This window comes from Spea bombifrons, chromosome 7 (assembly GCF_027358695.1).
Source record: "Spea bombifrons isolate aSpeBom1 chromosome 7, aSpeBom1.2.pri, whole genome shotgun sequence".
Taxonomy (NCBI): Eukaryota; Metazoa; Chordata; class Amphibia; order Anura; family Pelobatidae; genus Spea; species Spea bombifrons.
The window spans coordinates 31,722,935-31,741,325 of record NC_071093.1 but is presented as its reverse complement, the minus strand read 5'-3'; the positions used below and the strand labels follow the sequence as shown (position 1 = coordinate 31,741,325).

The window sequence follows — 18,391 nt, the reverse complement described above, 5'->3', positions numbered from 1 at the left end:
CACATGATTACAAAATGAAAACTGTATCATGCTTAAGATTGTTCGACCAAAACAAGTCACTTATTACTGGTATAACACCAACAGCTTTTAGTATAGGGGACATTGATGAGACAATAACATTGAAATTGACAATATACAAAACCAACATATGTGTTAACGTGTAAACTATTTTGACTACAAACATCTACATTTGTATTGCGTCAGTTAAATAATTAAAAACTTTTAAGTGTTAAACTGTGGCACAGACATGCTCCAAGATTCTTTTACCGGAAAGTACATTCTACAAGTGCTTTGAAACAGCAGCAATTGTGGGAAAACCTATTAGGCATTCCACCATTTAAACGGTGTAGTGTTAAACCTTTGATTGTGCTCTTGATAAAAGCAGACACAAGGTACACTGGCGTTCAAAAGTTTGGGGTCACTTAGGTGTTTTCATGGAAAACGAGGAATTTTCTAACTGTAACATGTATGCAAAAGGATTTAGTAATGATTAGTTAGCCATTTTGAATTTAAACTGGATTAGCGAATACAACGTGCCAACACAGGAATGATGGTAGCTGATAAAGGGCTTCTGTACGCCTATGAAGATATTCTCTTAAAAATCAGCCGTTAACAGCTACAATAGTCATTTACAACATTAATATGTATTCCTGATCCATTTGATGTTATTTTACTGGACAAGATGTGCTTTTTCTTCAAAACCAAGGGCAAGTGACCCCAAACTTTGGATGGTTGTGAAAATATATATATGTGTGTGATTCGGTTTTGTCTTTTATTAGATATCCCTCTTTAGATTCATAAACTTTGAGCAGCAAAAATAATCATTCATGGAATAAACCTAGAACAGATTTATTGGTATTTAACAGAAAGTATAAATCACTTATGGTGACAGCCACCCTTTAAACATAATGTTCTCTTATCATCATTCTACAAGTTACACTTGTTACGTGTATCATTTTCCATTGTAAAATCAAGACAAATGGTATGAAATATTAAATAATAATATAACTAAGATTGGAACACTGTTTGATAAGCTTGGTTTGCACATGTAATCTAAATTAGCAAGACGCTATTACTACAATAAGAAATGTAGCGATCAGCATTCCTTGAGTTCCAGTAATAATTGTGTAATATAAGCTACAATCCCTGGCAGTGGTGACTATTGAAAATTAAATGTACATTGTGGCAAAGATTTAACTTGGAACCGACGTTGCCTCTGTTACATGACCAGTCCAACAAATACATTAATATATGCAAACAACCATGTGGCAGATGAAATGTCATTATTGAATTAATACGCTTTGAGTATTGGTGGGTTACAGAAAAATACATTGCTACATTACTTACTACTCATATCAATAACCTATAGAGGTGAGTGAATTGTGCAATATGTCACTATATGGCTATATATTTAGACAATATAATAACCAATATAGCAAAATACATTTAATGCTTTACTGAAGTCATATCCCCCCCATCGTTTGTCATTTATTTACCAAATATGTATATTCGCAAAGCTATTTGTGATTTACAAATGCTGCAATGGACTTTATGTAAGCTATAGTAATCTGTGTTTAATAAGTGCTTTAGAGGTGTGTGTTTTTCAATGCAAGGTCGGAGTTTTCTTTTTGTTTTAAACAATGTCTGATTATGGAGTTGGTGGGCTTATGTATAAAGGTCTTAGGTGCGTGACAGACGCAGTGCAGATTATCATACATGTGACATAACGATATATACATTAACGAACTTGGTAGACGTACTAAACAATGTGATTCCACCAATTAAGGTGTGGTGGTTAATTTTGTAGGGTGCTTCTGAATTGACACCAGACATTTATACACGAGATGCACCTCTTTATACAGATTGTTTGTTCGCACATACAGAACTTTAGCTTGACAGTAAAATATTTTATACATTGACGCAGTTGCAGGATAATACTTTTTATCTGTGTGCTATGTGCCTGCGATACCTTCATAAAACATCCTCAGTGTCTCTGTGAGTACTTTATCGATGATAACTGCAGTAACGATTGTATACTTTTTTTACAGCTGATTTTTCTGAAAAGTTTCATGACAAATTTCTACATTTTCTACAAGAGGCCTGTTGTTTCAATACCAGATATGCCAATTCCTTCTCTGTTTACAATATTTAATAAAAGTCAAATGATGACCAATGGTTGTGTTAGTTTTCATTGCCTAACCTTTCATATGTTCTACACGCTCAATGCTGGAGTCTTCTTTGTGAAACTGACATGACTTAGATTAAAAATAGTTAAGCCTGTTAGCTAGTTAGTTATAGTTAGTTATAGTAGGTTGAAAAAAGTCTTCAGTTCATCAAGTTTCACCTTTCACACATACCTACTTCTCAAGTTCTAAAGTTGATCTACCTCTGTATTAATGCACCTCTGGATTTTAAAAATCCTCCTTTAGGTCTCTCACGTATTGTAGGTGAGATTATTCAGTACTCACATGCTATATGGACTAAAAAAACGTATTTCTCGATTATAAGACAACCAAAATCTGAATACTAATTTAGGAAAAAAAGAAAAAGCCTGAATATAAGACGACTCTATAGTAAAAAGGTTTTACAGGTAAATATTAATTCATGTAAAGTATTTTTTATATTTAATAAAAAAATATTTTTTTTGTTTTTATTTCCTTTTTATTTGCCAGTTATGCACATCTGCCCCCAGGCTTGCCACTCTGCCTCCCTGATATGCCTTTTACCCCCTATATGCCACTCTGCCTCCAGAAATGACATACCCCCCTTAGGCCACTCTGCCTCCAGAAATGCCTTTTAACAGAGTGGCATATAGGGGGTTAAAAGACATATCATGGGACAGAGTGGCATATAGGGGGGTATAAGGCATTTCTGGAGGCAGAGTGGCATACAGAGGTTTAAAAGGCATATCTTGGGGCACCCTAATATACATACAACACCCCCCACCGACTTATCAGTGCTTTTGACTCCCTGGTGGGGGCAGCGGTTGTTCCACCAGAACTTCTATGAGCATTGGAAGCTTCTATGTGCTGTGTCATAGACGCTACGGTGGAAGTACAAGCAGTAGCGGGGGTTGTCTGCGTTCATCGAGTGGACGTTCACCGGCTGGCAGTGAAGAGAATTCCCCGCAGCGCTGGGGGGAATTCTCCTGTCTGCCAGCCGGGGAAGGTATGCGCGATGCGCGTAGACAACCTCCGCAGCTGCCGGCACTTTCGTCGGCGCTTGGTGATAGACGCCAGCAGCAACTGAGGTTACCAGACAGGAGGATCCAGGTCCCCTGCAGCGCTGCGGGGGATCTGGATCTTAGTCTCATAGTCAGACCTCATTTGAGGTCTGATTAGAAGATGACCTTGATTATAAGACGAGGGGTATTTTTCAGAGCAAATACGGTATTGAGAAATTACAGTTTGTAAGAATGATACTAACCATGCATATTGTGATACCACATCTTTCCTATGGCTATCTGGAAGGTGACCGAAACTTGTTTCATATGCAAGTTCTTAAGGTCTTGTTCCTGAAAGCAATTAAACAGCTAAACAGAGGTAATCAGCAGTTTTTAGAGACCAACCCATATCTTCCAAGAAACTAAAGCAGTGAATCGTAAAAGACTTCAATATATTATGCAGGCCAAGGGTTGGTAGCCGGTAACTCTCCAGTTCTTACTAAACTACTATTCTCATGAGTCTCTCCCAGTCTTCATACACCCTTTAAACATTCTACTTCCTTCTCGAAGAATGATTTCTTTAGAACTTGAAATAAATTGATATGCTGGGTGTGTTTTTGGCATAGGCATAACTTTAAACCAAATATAATTTACCTAAATGAAAAAACCCTAAAATCTAAGGTTAACATTTTTTATAAGGTGCACATGCAAACCATCACTGCACCTAAACGGAAAACAAAGACCAGGTTTCTTACCCCATAGCACCCTAGAGTTGGATTGGCCCCTGGAATATCTGGTACCAATACAAATTGGTACCTATAACATGAGATAAATGCCTTTTTGACTAGCTGTCATAAGGGTTAATCTAGTGTTTAATGTATAGGCCCCAAACTTTAAAGAACAATTTCTTGTTTGATTCTTTAGCTTGCATACATTCTAGCCAGTCCATGAGGAAGACACGGGACATTTGGGCTTGGGGAATGATAAAGATGGATGGGCAGGCTTAACCCTCCATATAGTCTTTCTGGACCATAAATAAATGAATTGAATACGGATGTTGTGACAGGACGCCCTGTACCCAGACTAGTTACACCTGCCAGACGTTGATTCCTTCTGCCCGTAGCCAACAGGAATACAAGACTTGGATCGTCAGGTGGAGCTAGCGTCAAAGACAGCAGGAAACACAGCCTCCCAGAAACCTCGGTCACACTGTAACATAGACATATAGTGCTTTACTGTCCTGATAAGGACAGCACCAAGGCTTACACCACTGTTGATTAAAACAGGAACTGACTTTATTGGGAACAGCAAAGATATTTATACATACAAGATCAGGAATATAATCCCATCAACTACCAGAAAGTTTGGCCCCCTTCATACAGTTCTACAGCCAGCAGTGCTACATGGAGAGCTCAGAGTCCGAGGATGTTATGTTTCAAAAAGCATCTTGATCCAACCTCGGGACACTGAGCTACAGCATCGGAAATGTCCCCGGGAATAGTCTGCGCTATGGCCAGAGTTCCAGCTGGGTAAACCAGGGTTCCCAAAGGAGCTCCCTCTCTGTGACCACTACAGTGTTGCCCACCACAAGCATAGTGTAACCCCAAAAGAACGATGTGGTTGCACAACAGGTGTCTGTAGTGATGCAGTTCCAATTGTTGGCGGGCATCTCCGTGGTTCCTAGCTGCCGCACAGTTCCATGGATTTGTGGCTAGGTCCCCGTCAGGCAGATGGAACGTTTTCGGCCATATAGAGCCCCCATCGCCGGCTAGTTCATGGAAGTCTGGTTAGGGCAGGCCAGACAGGGTTTTTTGGTCACCCTGTGTCCCCAAAGTAACTTTGACATAAGAAGGTGCTGGGCAGGCAGGCAAGGAGTCTCCCCAGGAATCAATCATTGCCCCACTGCCAAACTCAAATCTATCCCCATGTGTCCTCATCCTGCGAGGGTTATCGTGACAGATCATTTTGTTATGAGCATTAACATGTTTCCTCTGACCAACTGGACCTATGAAATTTAGCTCTTGCAGATAATGCAAGTTGTCACACGACAGAATATTTGTGACAAACTTTCTAGGAATGCCTAGTTATTACAGATTAGCACATCTGATACAAACATGTGCTTTTCTAGTTCAGCTATGCCTTTGCAATCATATGACCAACATAAGTAAGCAAGAATTAGCAGGGAATGGGCCATGGCAGAAAGAGCAACCAAAGTATCTCATCCCTTTCCGTCTCCTTGCATAACTTTTTTCGTGCATAACTTGGCTTATACCCATGTTCTGACAATGCTAAGTATTTGTTTTTATATAGCTTAGTGTCTTATTCCAGAATTTGAGAGATCAGCTGGAATACATTTTATGCTTTGAGACTGTTGAACAGCCAAGCCTATAAAATCACAGGCTATGACACTGACGCTCAGGGCTTTTACATTAACTTCTGAATGCATGAACGGGCAGGTTGTTAGGATCATGCCGTCCTTTATGTCACTAAACCAAACATTTCAAGTGTCCAAATTGGGACACCTGTGTTGAGGTTGTGGCTAGAGGTGGGCAGGTGCGGGTAGGGTGACCATGTTTTCCAGGGCACATACAATTTTTACATACTGCTGTACCAGCCCAGATAAAATAGTGTCCTGCAGTGTGTGGGATGTATAGACTTATGGAAGGGAACCAGTTAGTCAGTTATACATCCCCATACTGCACGGCAGCATTTTATCTGGGCTGGTCAGCAATATGTAAAAAAATATATGTCTTGGAAAACAAAACTAAAATGAGACATCTTCATGTCATTACAATGACATCATCACAGCATAATAAAATATCTTAAACATGCCGTACATGATGTTTTAGAACCATTTAGACCTTTTATTGTGAGCACAGGCATTATTCAAAGGTGGAAGCAATACATTTTTTTGTTCTCTGACTGTTACATATGCATTGTAGGCTATATAGACTTTTTTGTATTCCCTTCGGGTCCAGAAGATGACCAGGAGTTGGAACTGTTGTAAACAGAGTTCAGATGTCTTTGAACTATGTTGTAGGCCATCATTCCATAGTGGTGACATCATTGCTCCAATCCAGAAGCCTTTTGTTTACTTGTGGTCATCTTAGTCTCATATACCGGTAAATGGCATATCATGTATTACAATTATGCTTACAAAATTCTTTGTTTACTTCCTACTAGACACATACTTGGTTTGAGATTAAGTATTAAATTATTTACCATTAGTGGCCACATGCATTCATTTAGATATTTGTGAATTCCAATTATTTATATTTATCTACTTAAAAATAATTATCTTCCTACAATGATTACAATACTCTCCATCTATAAATAGCCTCAAAGTGGCCAGACAGGATCATCTTCTCGGTATTCATGTTACACAAACATCAGAAGACTCATGGCATGTACTTACATGAAAACAATTTTGCAAAACAGAATGTGCGCACCTGCAAAAACAGCATATTTTTGGGGTATTTTCTATGGAAAGAAGGTATTATTCGCACTTTTGAGCGGTTCAAATAACAGCTTATGAGCCAAATTTAGTATTACTGTAAATATTATTGGATGACATATGTACCACTCAAAAATTTTAATCTGCCAGGATGCATGCCATTCAGGATCTTAGATCGAGGGCCAGACAGTCTTTAGTTAATGATGCAATAACAAGGGGATTATAAACAACCTGGGCCTTAAGAGAGGTGTTTAATTAACGTATTTCCCTATGTATAAGATGCACTTTTTTGGAAAAATTTGGGGTCTAAAAATTGGGTGCGTCTTGATCTGTCGCGGCGACACAGGAAACCAGTAGAGTCACGTGAATGCACATCGCATCACATGACTCCGCTCAGTTCCTGTTCCTGTTCGAGCAACGCAGAGGGGAAATAGCGGCCCCCACGGAAGTCTGCGAGCGGCAGCAGAAGATCTGCAGTTCAGGTAAGGTGGGGGAGTAAATGAATGAATATATGTGTGTGTGTTAGCATGGATCCGTGTGTGGGGGGCACAGTGAGGGGGGACAGGGAGGCTGAAAGTGATGTGCATGTACTGGCTGCCTGAGCATGATAGCAGTGCGATTGCTAACAATTGCTAGCAGCTAACATTCATCACACATATCATGCCCAGGCAGCCAGTACAATAACTTAATGTAATATATATTTTTTTAAATTTCGGCCCCCAAAATTAAGGAGCGTCTTATACATAGGAGCGTCTTATACTTGGGGAAATACGGTACCTGCTACCGATCACTAAACTGAAATGCTAACCTTTATTTTCCCTAATTTTAGAATGACCCCACCACAATGTGTGTTGTTATTAATTGTAAACTCACCATAAACTCAAAACACTTTAGCCACAAGTTATTTGGTTGGCCCTTTTAGCTCTATTAACATGCAATTCCATATGCAGTGACTGGGCGTTAGTCTACTAAAAATGAGGACTGAAACACAGGTAAGCAGCAGATATGTTGAAATAATCTAGCCTTTGACTGGCCAGTCATGGTTGCCTGGGCAACAGAATGCACATACCTTCTACCTGAGTACATTAAATTAGGATATTATTATTGTTGTTATTAATAGTATTATTATTTGGACAGGAAGGTGGCATCGGTATCAGACAGACATGGGTATGGGAAGAGTCAGGTTTTACAATGCTGATTCATCCTTGTCGTCACTGACATTGCTTCAGATTTCAAGGAGAAGGGAAGCCTCTGTGTATTCGGTTTCTCTGATGCTCAAAGCTACACATGGATGAGATCCAGCTAACTACATAATGGATGACATAGATAATCGAAAACGAAGGGACGGATGTGGTGGTAAGTACGAAACGCTACCAACCATATATAAGATATACTTTTAATAATATATACGTAAATTACATCAGTTTTGCAATAGTTAGTGTATATTACGTCAATATATTTCTTCATGGAAAGATCTAGGTACAAAGTTTGTCAAAGGTTAGAAAGCCATGGAGAAATGTCTTGGAAGTCAGAAAAAAGGTCAATACCTCAATAATAAGAGGGTGTGCTTCAAATATTGAAATAATTAAAAGTATAATGAAGAGGACTGGGTTATCCAAACAATGAAAATAATCCACAAATGAACACTGGAACCTGTGACGAAAAGACTTTTGGCAGACTAGACGGACCAGGCTGTTTGCTGCTACATAAGTCTTTAGAGAGATCTGAATGAGATAAACAAAATTAATTTGTTGTTCAATTTAAAAGGATAATAACACTTAAAGGTTGTATTTTATAATTGCTTTGTGGTAAACTGGTTTTACTAATGTTTCTACCAAGAAACAAGTTTGTCAAGGAAAAAAGCATATGAAATGCTTCTTACGTTATTAATTCAATAACATCTCGTCAGTGAAACTGACCAGTATCAGAATGAAAAAGGTAAAGTAAAATAATAGTTGAGTTAATTCCCATTATATTGAACTTATGTATACTATTTTACTGAGAAAAGCTATTAGATAACCTGAATACTACCCCAAATGAAACACCCCATGGATCGGTGTAAGGGGGCCTCATTGTATCTCTCTCATGCTGTCCAATGGCTTCTGGTTAGAGAAGAAAAGTGAATTCCCCCGTAGAGAAACCTGAACTCAACCCTATTGAAGTATTTGTGTAATTTCCCTAAAGAAAGTCTTTTTATCTCTACAGAATCAATTGTCACATATTTGACCTCAGCAAAGTTTCTTCTTTATCTTGGCCATGCTCTCTCAACATGGGTAAGTAACCTAGTTCCTTATAATCTATATTATCTAGAAGATGATTGATAATAAGGCGGGAAGACAGTCGGCTCAACCCCCAAATGTGTGGATCGCTTTGACTTATTTCTGATCTGTAGTCCTAGCCTTGGTTGTATTTTATGTGAATCTGACTTCACAGTGTCTTGCTTATGTAAAGTCTTGAACATTGGCCTCGATTATGCGCAGAAGTAAGAATCATGCTATGGGTTGTGCATGGGTCAAAAGACATGATGCCATAAACCCTGGAATATGACTATTTATGACGGCAATTCAGAAGGCGAGGACTGAGGGTAATAGAAGGGTCTGCAAACAGAACTCTTCTGGCCTAGCAGTGTTCCTAACCACAGTGCCACCTTGTTATAGAAGTATAGCAATAGGTATTTATGGTATAATAGACTGGAGGTGCACTCTTGTGATTCAAAAGCCCCATCTGTCCTTAAACTGGCCTGTATTAAATAATGATCATTAACACTGCAAGGGTGCATTTGTACAGTACTTTGCATACATTCTATTATTAAATATGTGTAAAACTTGAGAGGACAAGGTATGGAACATGTGTACATGTGAAATGGCCAGACCACAAATGTGTTATCTTCTTCAGTATTAGCTGTTAACGCCTTCATCCCACTGACAATAACCTAACTTACTTGCCAATAAACCTTCATTTTAGGGAGATCGGATGTGGCATTTTGCAGTATCTGTTTTTTTGGTTGAGCTTTATGGTAACAGCCTATTACTAACAGCGGTTTATGGGCTGGTGGTTTCTGGATCTGTCCTTCTACTCGGGGCCATTATTGGAGACTGGGTGGACAGGAGCCCAAGACTCAAAGGTAAGTTGACTAACATCTCTCTAATAATATATCTGATACAAAATACACTGATACAAAATACACTTAATGTACCAATATGAAATATATATTTTCATGGATATTTTAATCAAAATGTCACAAATAAAATGCTGCTTGAGGGCCCTAAATACATCTGATGAAAAAGTCTGGGCTAGCTCAGCCTTATCTCGGCTCGCTGCCTAGCCCACTCACCCTCCTCTATCATACACATCTATCATACAGGTGTACAGGATGCGTTAAATTGCTCAAAGCAATCACAGTCATAGTTTGCATGTGCTAAATACTCTTCACTTTCAATTTAACTAGCGGCAAAGACATCCTTGATTGTACAGAACATGTCTGTTATCCTTTGCGGAATCATTCTCATGGTTATTTTTGAGTATAAATTGCAATTTACAATGCATAATAGCTGGATATTGGTGAGTATCAGACTTTTCTTTTTTAAAATTCTGTCAGCATTTCTTCATGGAAAAATTGTCAACAACTCTTACACTGGAAACCGATTCCACCATTAACACCCCTTATTAATGCAAACTTATAGAGACTGGTGTAAAACTAAATGATGTGTGTATTTATTTTATTGAATGAGGATACTTCAGCATATTGTGGCTTAATATGTTTATTATTATGATTCCAAAGACAGTGTGCTACATTTTGGTGATAATAATTGCAAGTATTGCAAACCTGGGAAGTACAGCTACAGGAATCACAATCGAGAAAGACTGGATCGTGGTAGTAGCGGCTAATGATAGATGTGCCCTGGCAGGTAAGAAATAAGAAACCTTTTCCTCTATTCTCCCGTCATTATATTTGATTAATAGCACCTCATATGAAAGTTTATAAACACTTTAATCATGACTGTCTATCCATGTTAGCTTTTTTTTTTCCATATCTCATTTCCTATCATTTTAATCAATCTAATATAATTTTACTTGATACATTTCATGTTGATATATTAATATTCCATGGGACCCAGGCAGCACTTTGACAGGGGTGGCAATTAAGGGTTGGCAATGTGTCTGTACACAGACAACGGCGTGGCACCAATGTTTTTGGTGTCTGCCACCCTGCCAGCTATCTGGTGGACTGGTAATATCCCAGAGTATATAGAACTCATGCTCTCACCACAAGACCTAAGGAAGGTAAGAGATTAGGAGAAAGAGGAGAGTTAGTAAGAACATGGAGTGATGAAGAAAACAAAATAGGGAAGGGGAGAGATAGAGAAAAGTTGGAGTTAATGGGGAGCTATAATGAGTAAAGGGAGACATAGGGAGAAAGACGAGAGATAATGAGGAGGAGAGATAGAGACAAAGGGGAGAGAAGAAGATGAATAATAGTGATATACATAAAGAGAAGAAGGGATAGAGAAAAGGAGAAGTTAAGAAAAAATGGATAGATGGGATAAAGAGAAAGGAGAAAAATAATGAGAGATGGGGAGAAGTGGGAAAGATAATGAGAAGAGGGGGAGATAAAGAGAAGAGGAAGAGCCCAAAACAGCTGCCCGCAACAGCACCTGAGGGGATCATGACTTGTACGCCCGTTTTAAGTCACTTGCTGGACATGCACAATTCATATACTATGTGATCGGCATAGTATCGTGCTCCTCCCTTGTCCTGTGCTTTTGGAGTGAGGATGTCTCATGCGCAGTCACGCTAGGGTCAGAAGGAGGGAAGACAGCGCTGACTCTGACACTCTCCTCCTAAACTGCACTCAGTAGGCAAGTACACATGACTCCTACATTGAACCCCCCCAGCCACATAACTTTTTATATCATATATACCAATCACCACCAACAGGAAAGCCCAGGGTCCAATCACTATCAAAGACGCCCCTGTTAATGTTATAAGTATTATGCATATATTCTGCACTACCATTAACCTGGAGGCCATGGAAATCACAAACGAGTTCTGCTGGTAACTAGCAGTAGCCAACAACAGGCTAAATACAGTAATGACTTCTTAAAGAAGATCTATTTATTTATAATTTTTTTAAATCTGAATTTTATATACTAAATAAACCCATGTAATGATGTTTACTGATTCAAATCAGCAATGTATATTTATTAGAAATCTGCCTTATGTGCATACAATGGGCAGGGTAAATATTACTCCACCATTTACTTATCTCTTTCCATTTGTTATTTTGCTGACTGATTAATTCACACAGCTAACAGAGGTGAAAGGGTGGGAGAAAACAGCAGGTCAATATTTTAATAATGCTAGTAGTGCCATTACCTGCCTTGGAAGATAAACTAAATGTTTAGCCAAATTACACTGATGGACATACAAATAATACAAGCTATACATGGCTGTATTAAGTGAATTATGCTAAAGGCATGAATTGTGAATTGTGCTAACAGCATGAATTATTATGCTAAACGTGACAGTTCCCCCTTAAACCTTGTCACCAACACTTGGGTTTGGAAACTTGGCCTACTAATTCTGGTAACACACATTGTTATTTACATACTTATGTTGACCCCTTGGGGAACTACTCTATTTTTGCTCTGCCCATTCCAAACATTATACACCTGTTCTTATACCGTAATCCCCAGAATCTATGTAAATCAAAAAAACTATTCAATGAAAATAATTTCATCTTGACTCACAGGAGCAGCCCTACTAGGCAAAATAGGCAGCTGCCTGGTCAGGTTTTTCCCTTTGCGTACAGAGGGAGAGCCGAAAACATGGTTTGCCAAAGACCCTAATACCTGCCTTGTTGACATATGGCTGTTGTTGTTCGACTCCAGATTCAAATTGCACATTATGTTTAAAAATGACACATAGGCCTCCTGCGGACCCCTTCTACCTTATTCTCCCTTTTGGCTCCAGAGAAGAAGTGTGCAAAATTTGCAATGTGCTAGGTCAAGAATAAGATGTAGAGTCACAAGAGCTTTTAAGACATCAGAAAATATTTCCTTGGGAACAAAAGTATTTCTCATTTTAACAAATGTTTAAACTGCTTTATATCCCCAAAAAAATGTTTCGGATCTCCTTTACTTGTTTGTAGGTATGAATGCCACACTTCGAAGGATTGACCAGGTGACCAATATTTTGGCACCCATGGCTGTTGGGCAGATAATGACGTTTGGTTCACTGGTGATTGGCTGTGGATTTGTTGTTGGATGGAATCTGTTGTCAGTCTGTGTAGAATACTTCATACTCTGGAAGGTTTATGAGAAGACACCAGAGCTTATGAACAAGAAGCAACAAACAGATGATGCCCAGGAGATGAAACAATTAAACAACAGTAGACTTGAGGGTAAGGAAATAATACATAACATAATACACTAAACCCATCAGAAAAATACAACTATAGCAAAAGTAAACCTATTGTTACAGTATTTTTCTTTGAATAAAGTTAATAAGTATATTTGTTTAATTGGACATTTAAAAGTGAGAACTATAATAACAGGTAAATGAGGAAGACACTCCAGTCATCATATAGACTTTAACTGAGAGGTCCCTTTAAATTCAAATTGTTTCTTTTCCAAAAGTACATTTACCTCTAGTACATTTGCCTCTTCCTCTACCTCCAGCTATTTTGTGGTACTTTTACATATTCCCAGAATGGCAGAAATAAATAAATTATATATATAGAATGTATTCCTTCTTATGAACAGAGATTTATGTTCAACCCAGTTTAATTTGTTATTTTTCTGTAACATAAATATTGAGTTGTTGATATACATTTGCTAAATGTGATGAAGTTAGGTTATGATTGTAAAGATGCATTTAGTAGCTTTTAGGCAAAAAACACATCATGTTAAAAAATTATGATATTTTTCCTTTGTCAGATAAAGGGTCAGCTCCACAAGATGCAACACCAAATGAAGCTGAAAGTTTAGTTCCTCGTACTACATCATTTGTTGTTGAGTCTCAAACGAAGGAAGAATCCAGTTGTGTTTCCCATATTGTCAAACCCTTCCATACATTCCGGGATGGATGGATTCTCTATTACAAGCAACCATTTTTCCTGGCAGGGATGGCACTTTCTTTTCTCTACATGACTGTTTTAGGCTTTGATTCCATCACTGTTGGCTATGCATATACTCAAGGGCTAAGTAGCTCAGTACTCAGTATCCTTATAGGTGTATCAGCCATTGTAGGAATTCTGGGAACTGTGGCCTTCACGTGGCTGCAGAAGAAATGTGGTCTGATACGCACAGGCCTTATCTCTGGAATAGCTCAACTTTCTAGCTTGGTTTTTTGTGTGGTCTCTGTATTTATGCCTGGAAGCCCTAAGGATCTATCTGTTCTCGCATATGCCAACATCAGTAGAGTGCATAATATGGACATGAACTCATCATCCACAGCATCTCCTCATGTGTGGACAGGATATAATGTTACTGTGCATGCACAGGAGCTGTCTGGTATCACGAACACAGACATGCAGCTCAATTCCAGCACAGAGAACCTTATGTCTGTTATATTGTTGTTTGTGGGAATAATTGCTGCACGAGCTGGTAAGTCTATTTTTAAGAGAGGCAAATTGTAACATTGTTACTTCTGGCACTTAGACTTCTTTTAGAATAGTGTGTTTAACACTTCATGTGAAAAAATATCCGTATTCAATGAAAAGTCAGAACCGATAACTAAAAAATGTTTCTTTGTAGGTCTTTGGTCTTTTGATTTAACTGTGACACAACTGATTCAAGAAAATGCAGAAGAATCTGAACGTGGAATTATAAATGGTGTTCAGGACTCGATGAACTGTCTTCTGGACCTTCTTCATTTTGTCATGGTTATCATTGCCCCAAACCCAGAATCCTTTGGTTTGTTGGTGCTCATCTCAGTCTCATTTGTTGGTATGGGACACATTATGTATTACCATTATGCTTACAAGACACTGGGGAAACAACTGTATACCTGCTGCCAATCATCTTCACAAAGTCCAGATTCATTGACTTCAAACACAGATCAAATAAATTCTAATGGAGTTTAACATCATTCAGTCAAGTTAAATGGAATATACCCCAAAGATGAGGAAATATGTATTTATAAAATGTATTTATTTCTATATTTTATAAAATACCACCATGTGGATAAAGTTACTGCAAAGGTCTGCATTGTTATCCCTTATTTAAGTTCAGTTTGTTCAGTTCACCAGTCTTGATACCACGATTAGCACAACTCTGTATTTTATTCTTAAACAATAAAAGTTTTTTTTTTTTTAAAAAAAATATTTATAGTTTAAAGTTTATGATATCTTGTAAAGTAAATCAAGGTGCCTAGAGAAGGTTTTAAATTGCTTGAGAGTCTCATTGGGTTTATATGCAAAGCAGTCCCATTGATTCAACTCCTTGGTAAGCAACATAGCCAGGGGCAATTGCCCCCCAGGCCGCCCGAAATCTAATCTAAACGGCCGCTGGGTGCTGATGCCGCCGGCGCTACTTTAATACTTTTTTAAAAATTTAACATGGCAAGCCGGATTGGCTATTAAATGAAAAAAAAATTAGTATTAAAGCAACGCCGGCCGGCGACATCAGCACCCAGCGGCCGTATGCGATGGCCGCCAAGTGATGGGAGCAGCGTGAGGGGTGAAAGCTCCGCCCCCTCGCACTCACCTTTCACCCCTCACGCTGCTCCCATCACTATGCGGCCATCAGATTGTTGGAAATCGAATCTAAACGGCCGCTGGGTGCTGATGCTGCCGGCCGGCGCTACTTTAATACTTTATTTATTTATTTTTAATATGGCAAGCCGATCCGGCATATTAAATAAATAAAAAAAAGGATTAAAGTAGCTCCGGCCGGTGGCATCAGCACCCAGCGGCCGTTTAGATAAGTTTTCCAGCAGTCTGATGGCCGCATAGTGATGTGAGCAGCGTGAGGGGTGAAAGGTGAGTGCGAGGGGGCGGAGCCACTTCACTTGACTTGCCCCCCAGGCCTTAGGCTGCCAGCCCTCCCCTGAACATAGCCATGTAAAATTAAATAGGACTCGCAGATGGACTTTGATGTAGTGACGGGCTAAGCGATATATGGCCATTTAGTGAATTGGAATCTCCAATATTTTTGCCTCAGGTGTTTTTTGAATGGTATTTGCTGGGTATGTGTTGAATTCTTACTTTGTTTTGTGAACTTATTGCTCATTATTTTTGTAGCAGCAACCCAGGTGTCTGAATGTGTATGCGTTTTATGCTTTTTAGGTTGTGCGCTCTGCTTTCTTTATGATTTTTGTGCTATGCATATTTGCAGGCTATGACCAAACCATAGGGCTGAGCAGCCCACCTGCCCAGCAGGTGCCTCGTTAATGGTGCTCAGAGAAGGCTATAACTTGCTTGAGAGCCCTACTGGGCTAAATGCATTGCGGTCCCACTGATTCACGTCCTTGATAAGCAACCATTAGATGGGACTAACTGAAATCGGGGTACTTTGAGGTATTATAAAAAAATCTTTATTTTATCTATTCATGTTCTTAAAGCCGTTTTATAATCTGTAATTAGTAGTAAAGATACTATGGCAAAAATGTACATTTCCAAAAATATTTTATGTACCCAAATATGAATGTAATCAGAAATAGATTTTACAGTGGATTGTGGCACAATGGGTATTTTAAGGACAAAAGTGCACTAGACTACATAAGCTTTAGACCGGAACAAATGTGTTTGTAATATTTTGCAATTAAAACTGAATACGTTAACTTGAGAGGTATTTAATTAAAAAAGATTTTTCACTAACTGTATTAAGCAAAGTACAGATTAAAAAGTTACTGCTTGCATTGCAAAGTCAGCCTATACAAAAAAAAATTATAACAGTAACTACTTTTAAAACCTGTATTTTTTTTGGGGGGGGGGGTGATTTTTCACTGTGAATTAATTTGATATACTGTATATTTATAAAATATATCTTATAACCAGGGATGATGCAGATGGAAACTATGTGCTCCTGCTCTTGCTTCTTTTACTTCTGGCTCTCACTGTCTTACCAGCATCTTTTAACGTAATTATCATCCTTATCGTATTTATCTCTGCTCACCGCTGTCCTTGCTGATTCCTCCCAATCACTCTTTCTCACTGTACTGTTGCTGTGACCATTGAGGTGCTTCGGGGGACAAACATATAATTGTGGATCTACTGTATAAGACCATTATCCAGGTAAGTGGTTAGAGCCCCAAAATTGGGAGTGTCCCACATAAATCCTGACAATTTGAAGGTATGCTGTATGGCTTCACCTCCATTCTTCCTCTTATTAAATGCCTCCCACTGTCACAGGTGTGTGACACGTGGCTACTACAACATAACCGTTGCTATGTGTGCTAGGGTGATAACATCTGTCATTTTTACAAGACACCTATGTATTTTTTATGTGTAATAATAATATTTAAACCCACCTTACCAAACCGAATGCACACATTCAATATCATTTGGTGATCATTGTTCTACATAATGGTTTCCATTCCTCTGTAGTTTTTCACCTTTATTACTGAATGTATACAGTTCTTAATGTCCATCAGACAAGAAAAGTGCAAAAAGGTGTGCATTTCTGTGATCTGTTCACTAAGACACATCAATCTTCCTGTTGGAAGCAATACACTTTGACTGCACAGAAGAATACAGATTTGATGCCTTGTACTGAGATATCATCTGTTACTGTCACCTTTTGGTATTGTGCCAATGTTGCGTTATACTATGAGTGATATGTGTGCACCTTTTAACAAGGGCTTTGTTACAAAAGGAAGATATTTCTTAATCTAGAGCACATACCATAGATAGACAATAATTGTAGACTCTCTCTTGGCAAGTTTCCAGCTAAATAATCTGAAGGACATGACGAGGCAATTTGTCCCTGGACTTATTTTAGCTTAGTCATCGTAATAAAGCTGTAATTACACATCGCCTTGGATGAGATAACTACATAACTATGCTGACTGGTATTCTGTTATTCATAATAATTACCTATTAACACAAAGGTCTGATTGATTTGCAAACTGTTCTAAAAGTGTATTTTAAGTAATGGTAGATATTTGATCAATGGTAGATGTGAGTGCATCTCAAAAAAGCAAAAAAATATAACCTGAACTAAGAACGTTTGAAAAAAGGCCAACATGTCCTGTCATGTTTACTTGGCATTCAAAACTTGGTAGGTGTTCCTACCATAATTGGATGAAAGATGGTGGCTCCGGTCATAGTCCGTAATTGAATTGATGAACTCAAATCTTTTTATTTGTTTCATGTGGGTGCAAATATTTAAGAACCAGTTGCAGCCTTTGCTGGCAGCTGAGGACTTCTACCTTTGATATACCCCCATAACAGTGTGGAACATCAGTTACCATGCCCATAGGATGGCCCATAGGAGCTTCAATAATGGGGCCAGGCAGTTCAGTGGTCGCAGAAGTGCCTTGAACACCATATCGGATTTACTCAGGTACCACATTATGTCCAGAACGCGCTGGTGGACAGAAGGCTCCCATGATACTAATTACTCTGGCCTGGCCCTGGAAAGTCTAATATTTAAAGCATATCAGGAGGTTTCCTTCTTCCCATATGACAACTGAATCCTCTAAGTCTAAAGCTGACAGACTGGTATCTGAAAGGAGACTTTTGATTCAGAAGGGCCTCTCTGAAGCTTAGTACAGAGCCACCAAAAGGTTACTTTGCTGAGATATGAGATTCTGAATTCTGAGGTTCATCT

General features: G+C 38.7%; 1 protein-coding gene across 1 annotated transcript; it reads left to right on the top strand.

Moving 5' to 3' along the window:
- The first annotated feature begins 7,930 nt into the window (after positions 1-7,930).
- LOC128502222 (solute carrier family 40 member 1-like) lies at positions 7,931-14,725 on the top strand. The gene is made up of 8 exons (XM_053471980.1): positions 7,931-7,973; positions 8,823-8,890; positions 9,582-9,741; positions 10,066-10,178; positions 10,399-10,525; positions 12,769-13,020; positions 13,562-14,224; positions 14,375-14,725. Exons 1-8 carry the CDS (start codon positions 7,931-7,933, stop codon positions 14,701-14,703), a joined length of 1,755 nt encoding a protein of 584 aa, XP_053327955.1. The 3' UTR covers positions 14,704-14,725.
- The last annotated feature ends 3,666 nt before the right edge of the window (positions 14,726-18,391 follow it).

What these genes read in the sequence shown, in the direction of transcription:
- LOC128502222 (XM_053471980.1), top strand. Translation starts at nt 7,931, where the DNA reads ATGGATGACATAGATAATCGAAAACGAAGGGACGGATGTGGTG. An exon ending in ACGAAGGGACGGATGTGGTG is followed by an intron (nt 7,974 to 8,822) that starts GTAAGTACGAAA and finishes TTATCTCTACAG; the next exon opens with AATCAATTGTCACATATTTG. An exon ending in AAACAACAGTAGACTTGAGG is followed by an intron (nt 13,021 to 13,561) that starts GTAAGGAAATAA and finishes TGTCAGATAAAG; the next exon opens with GGTCAGCTCCACAAGATGCA.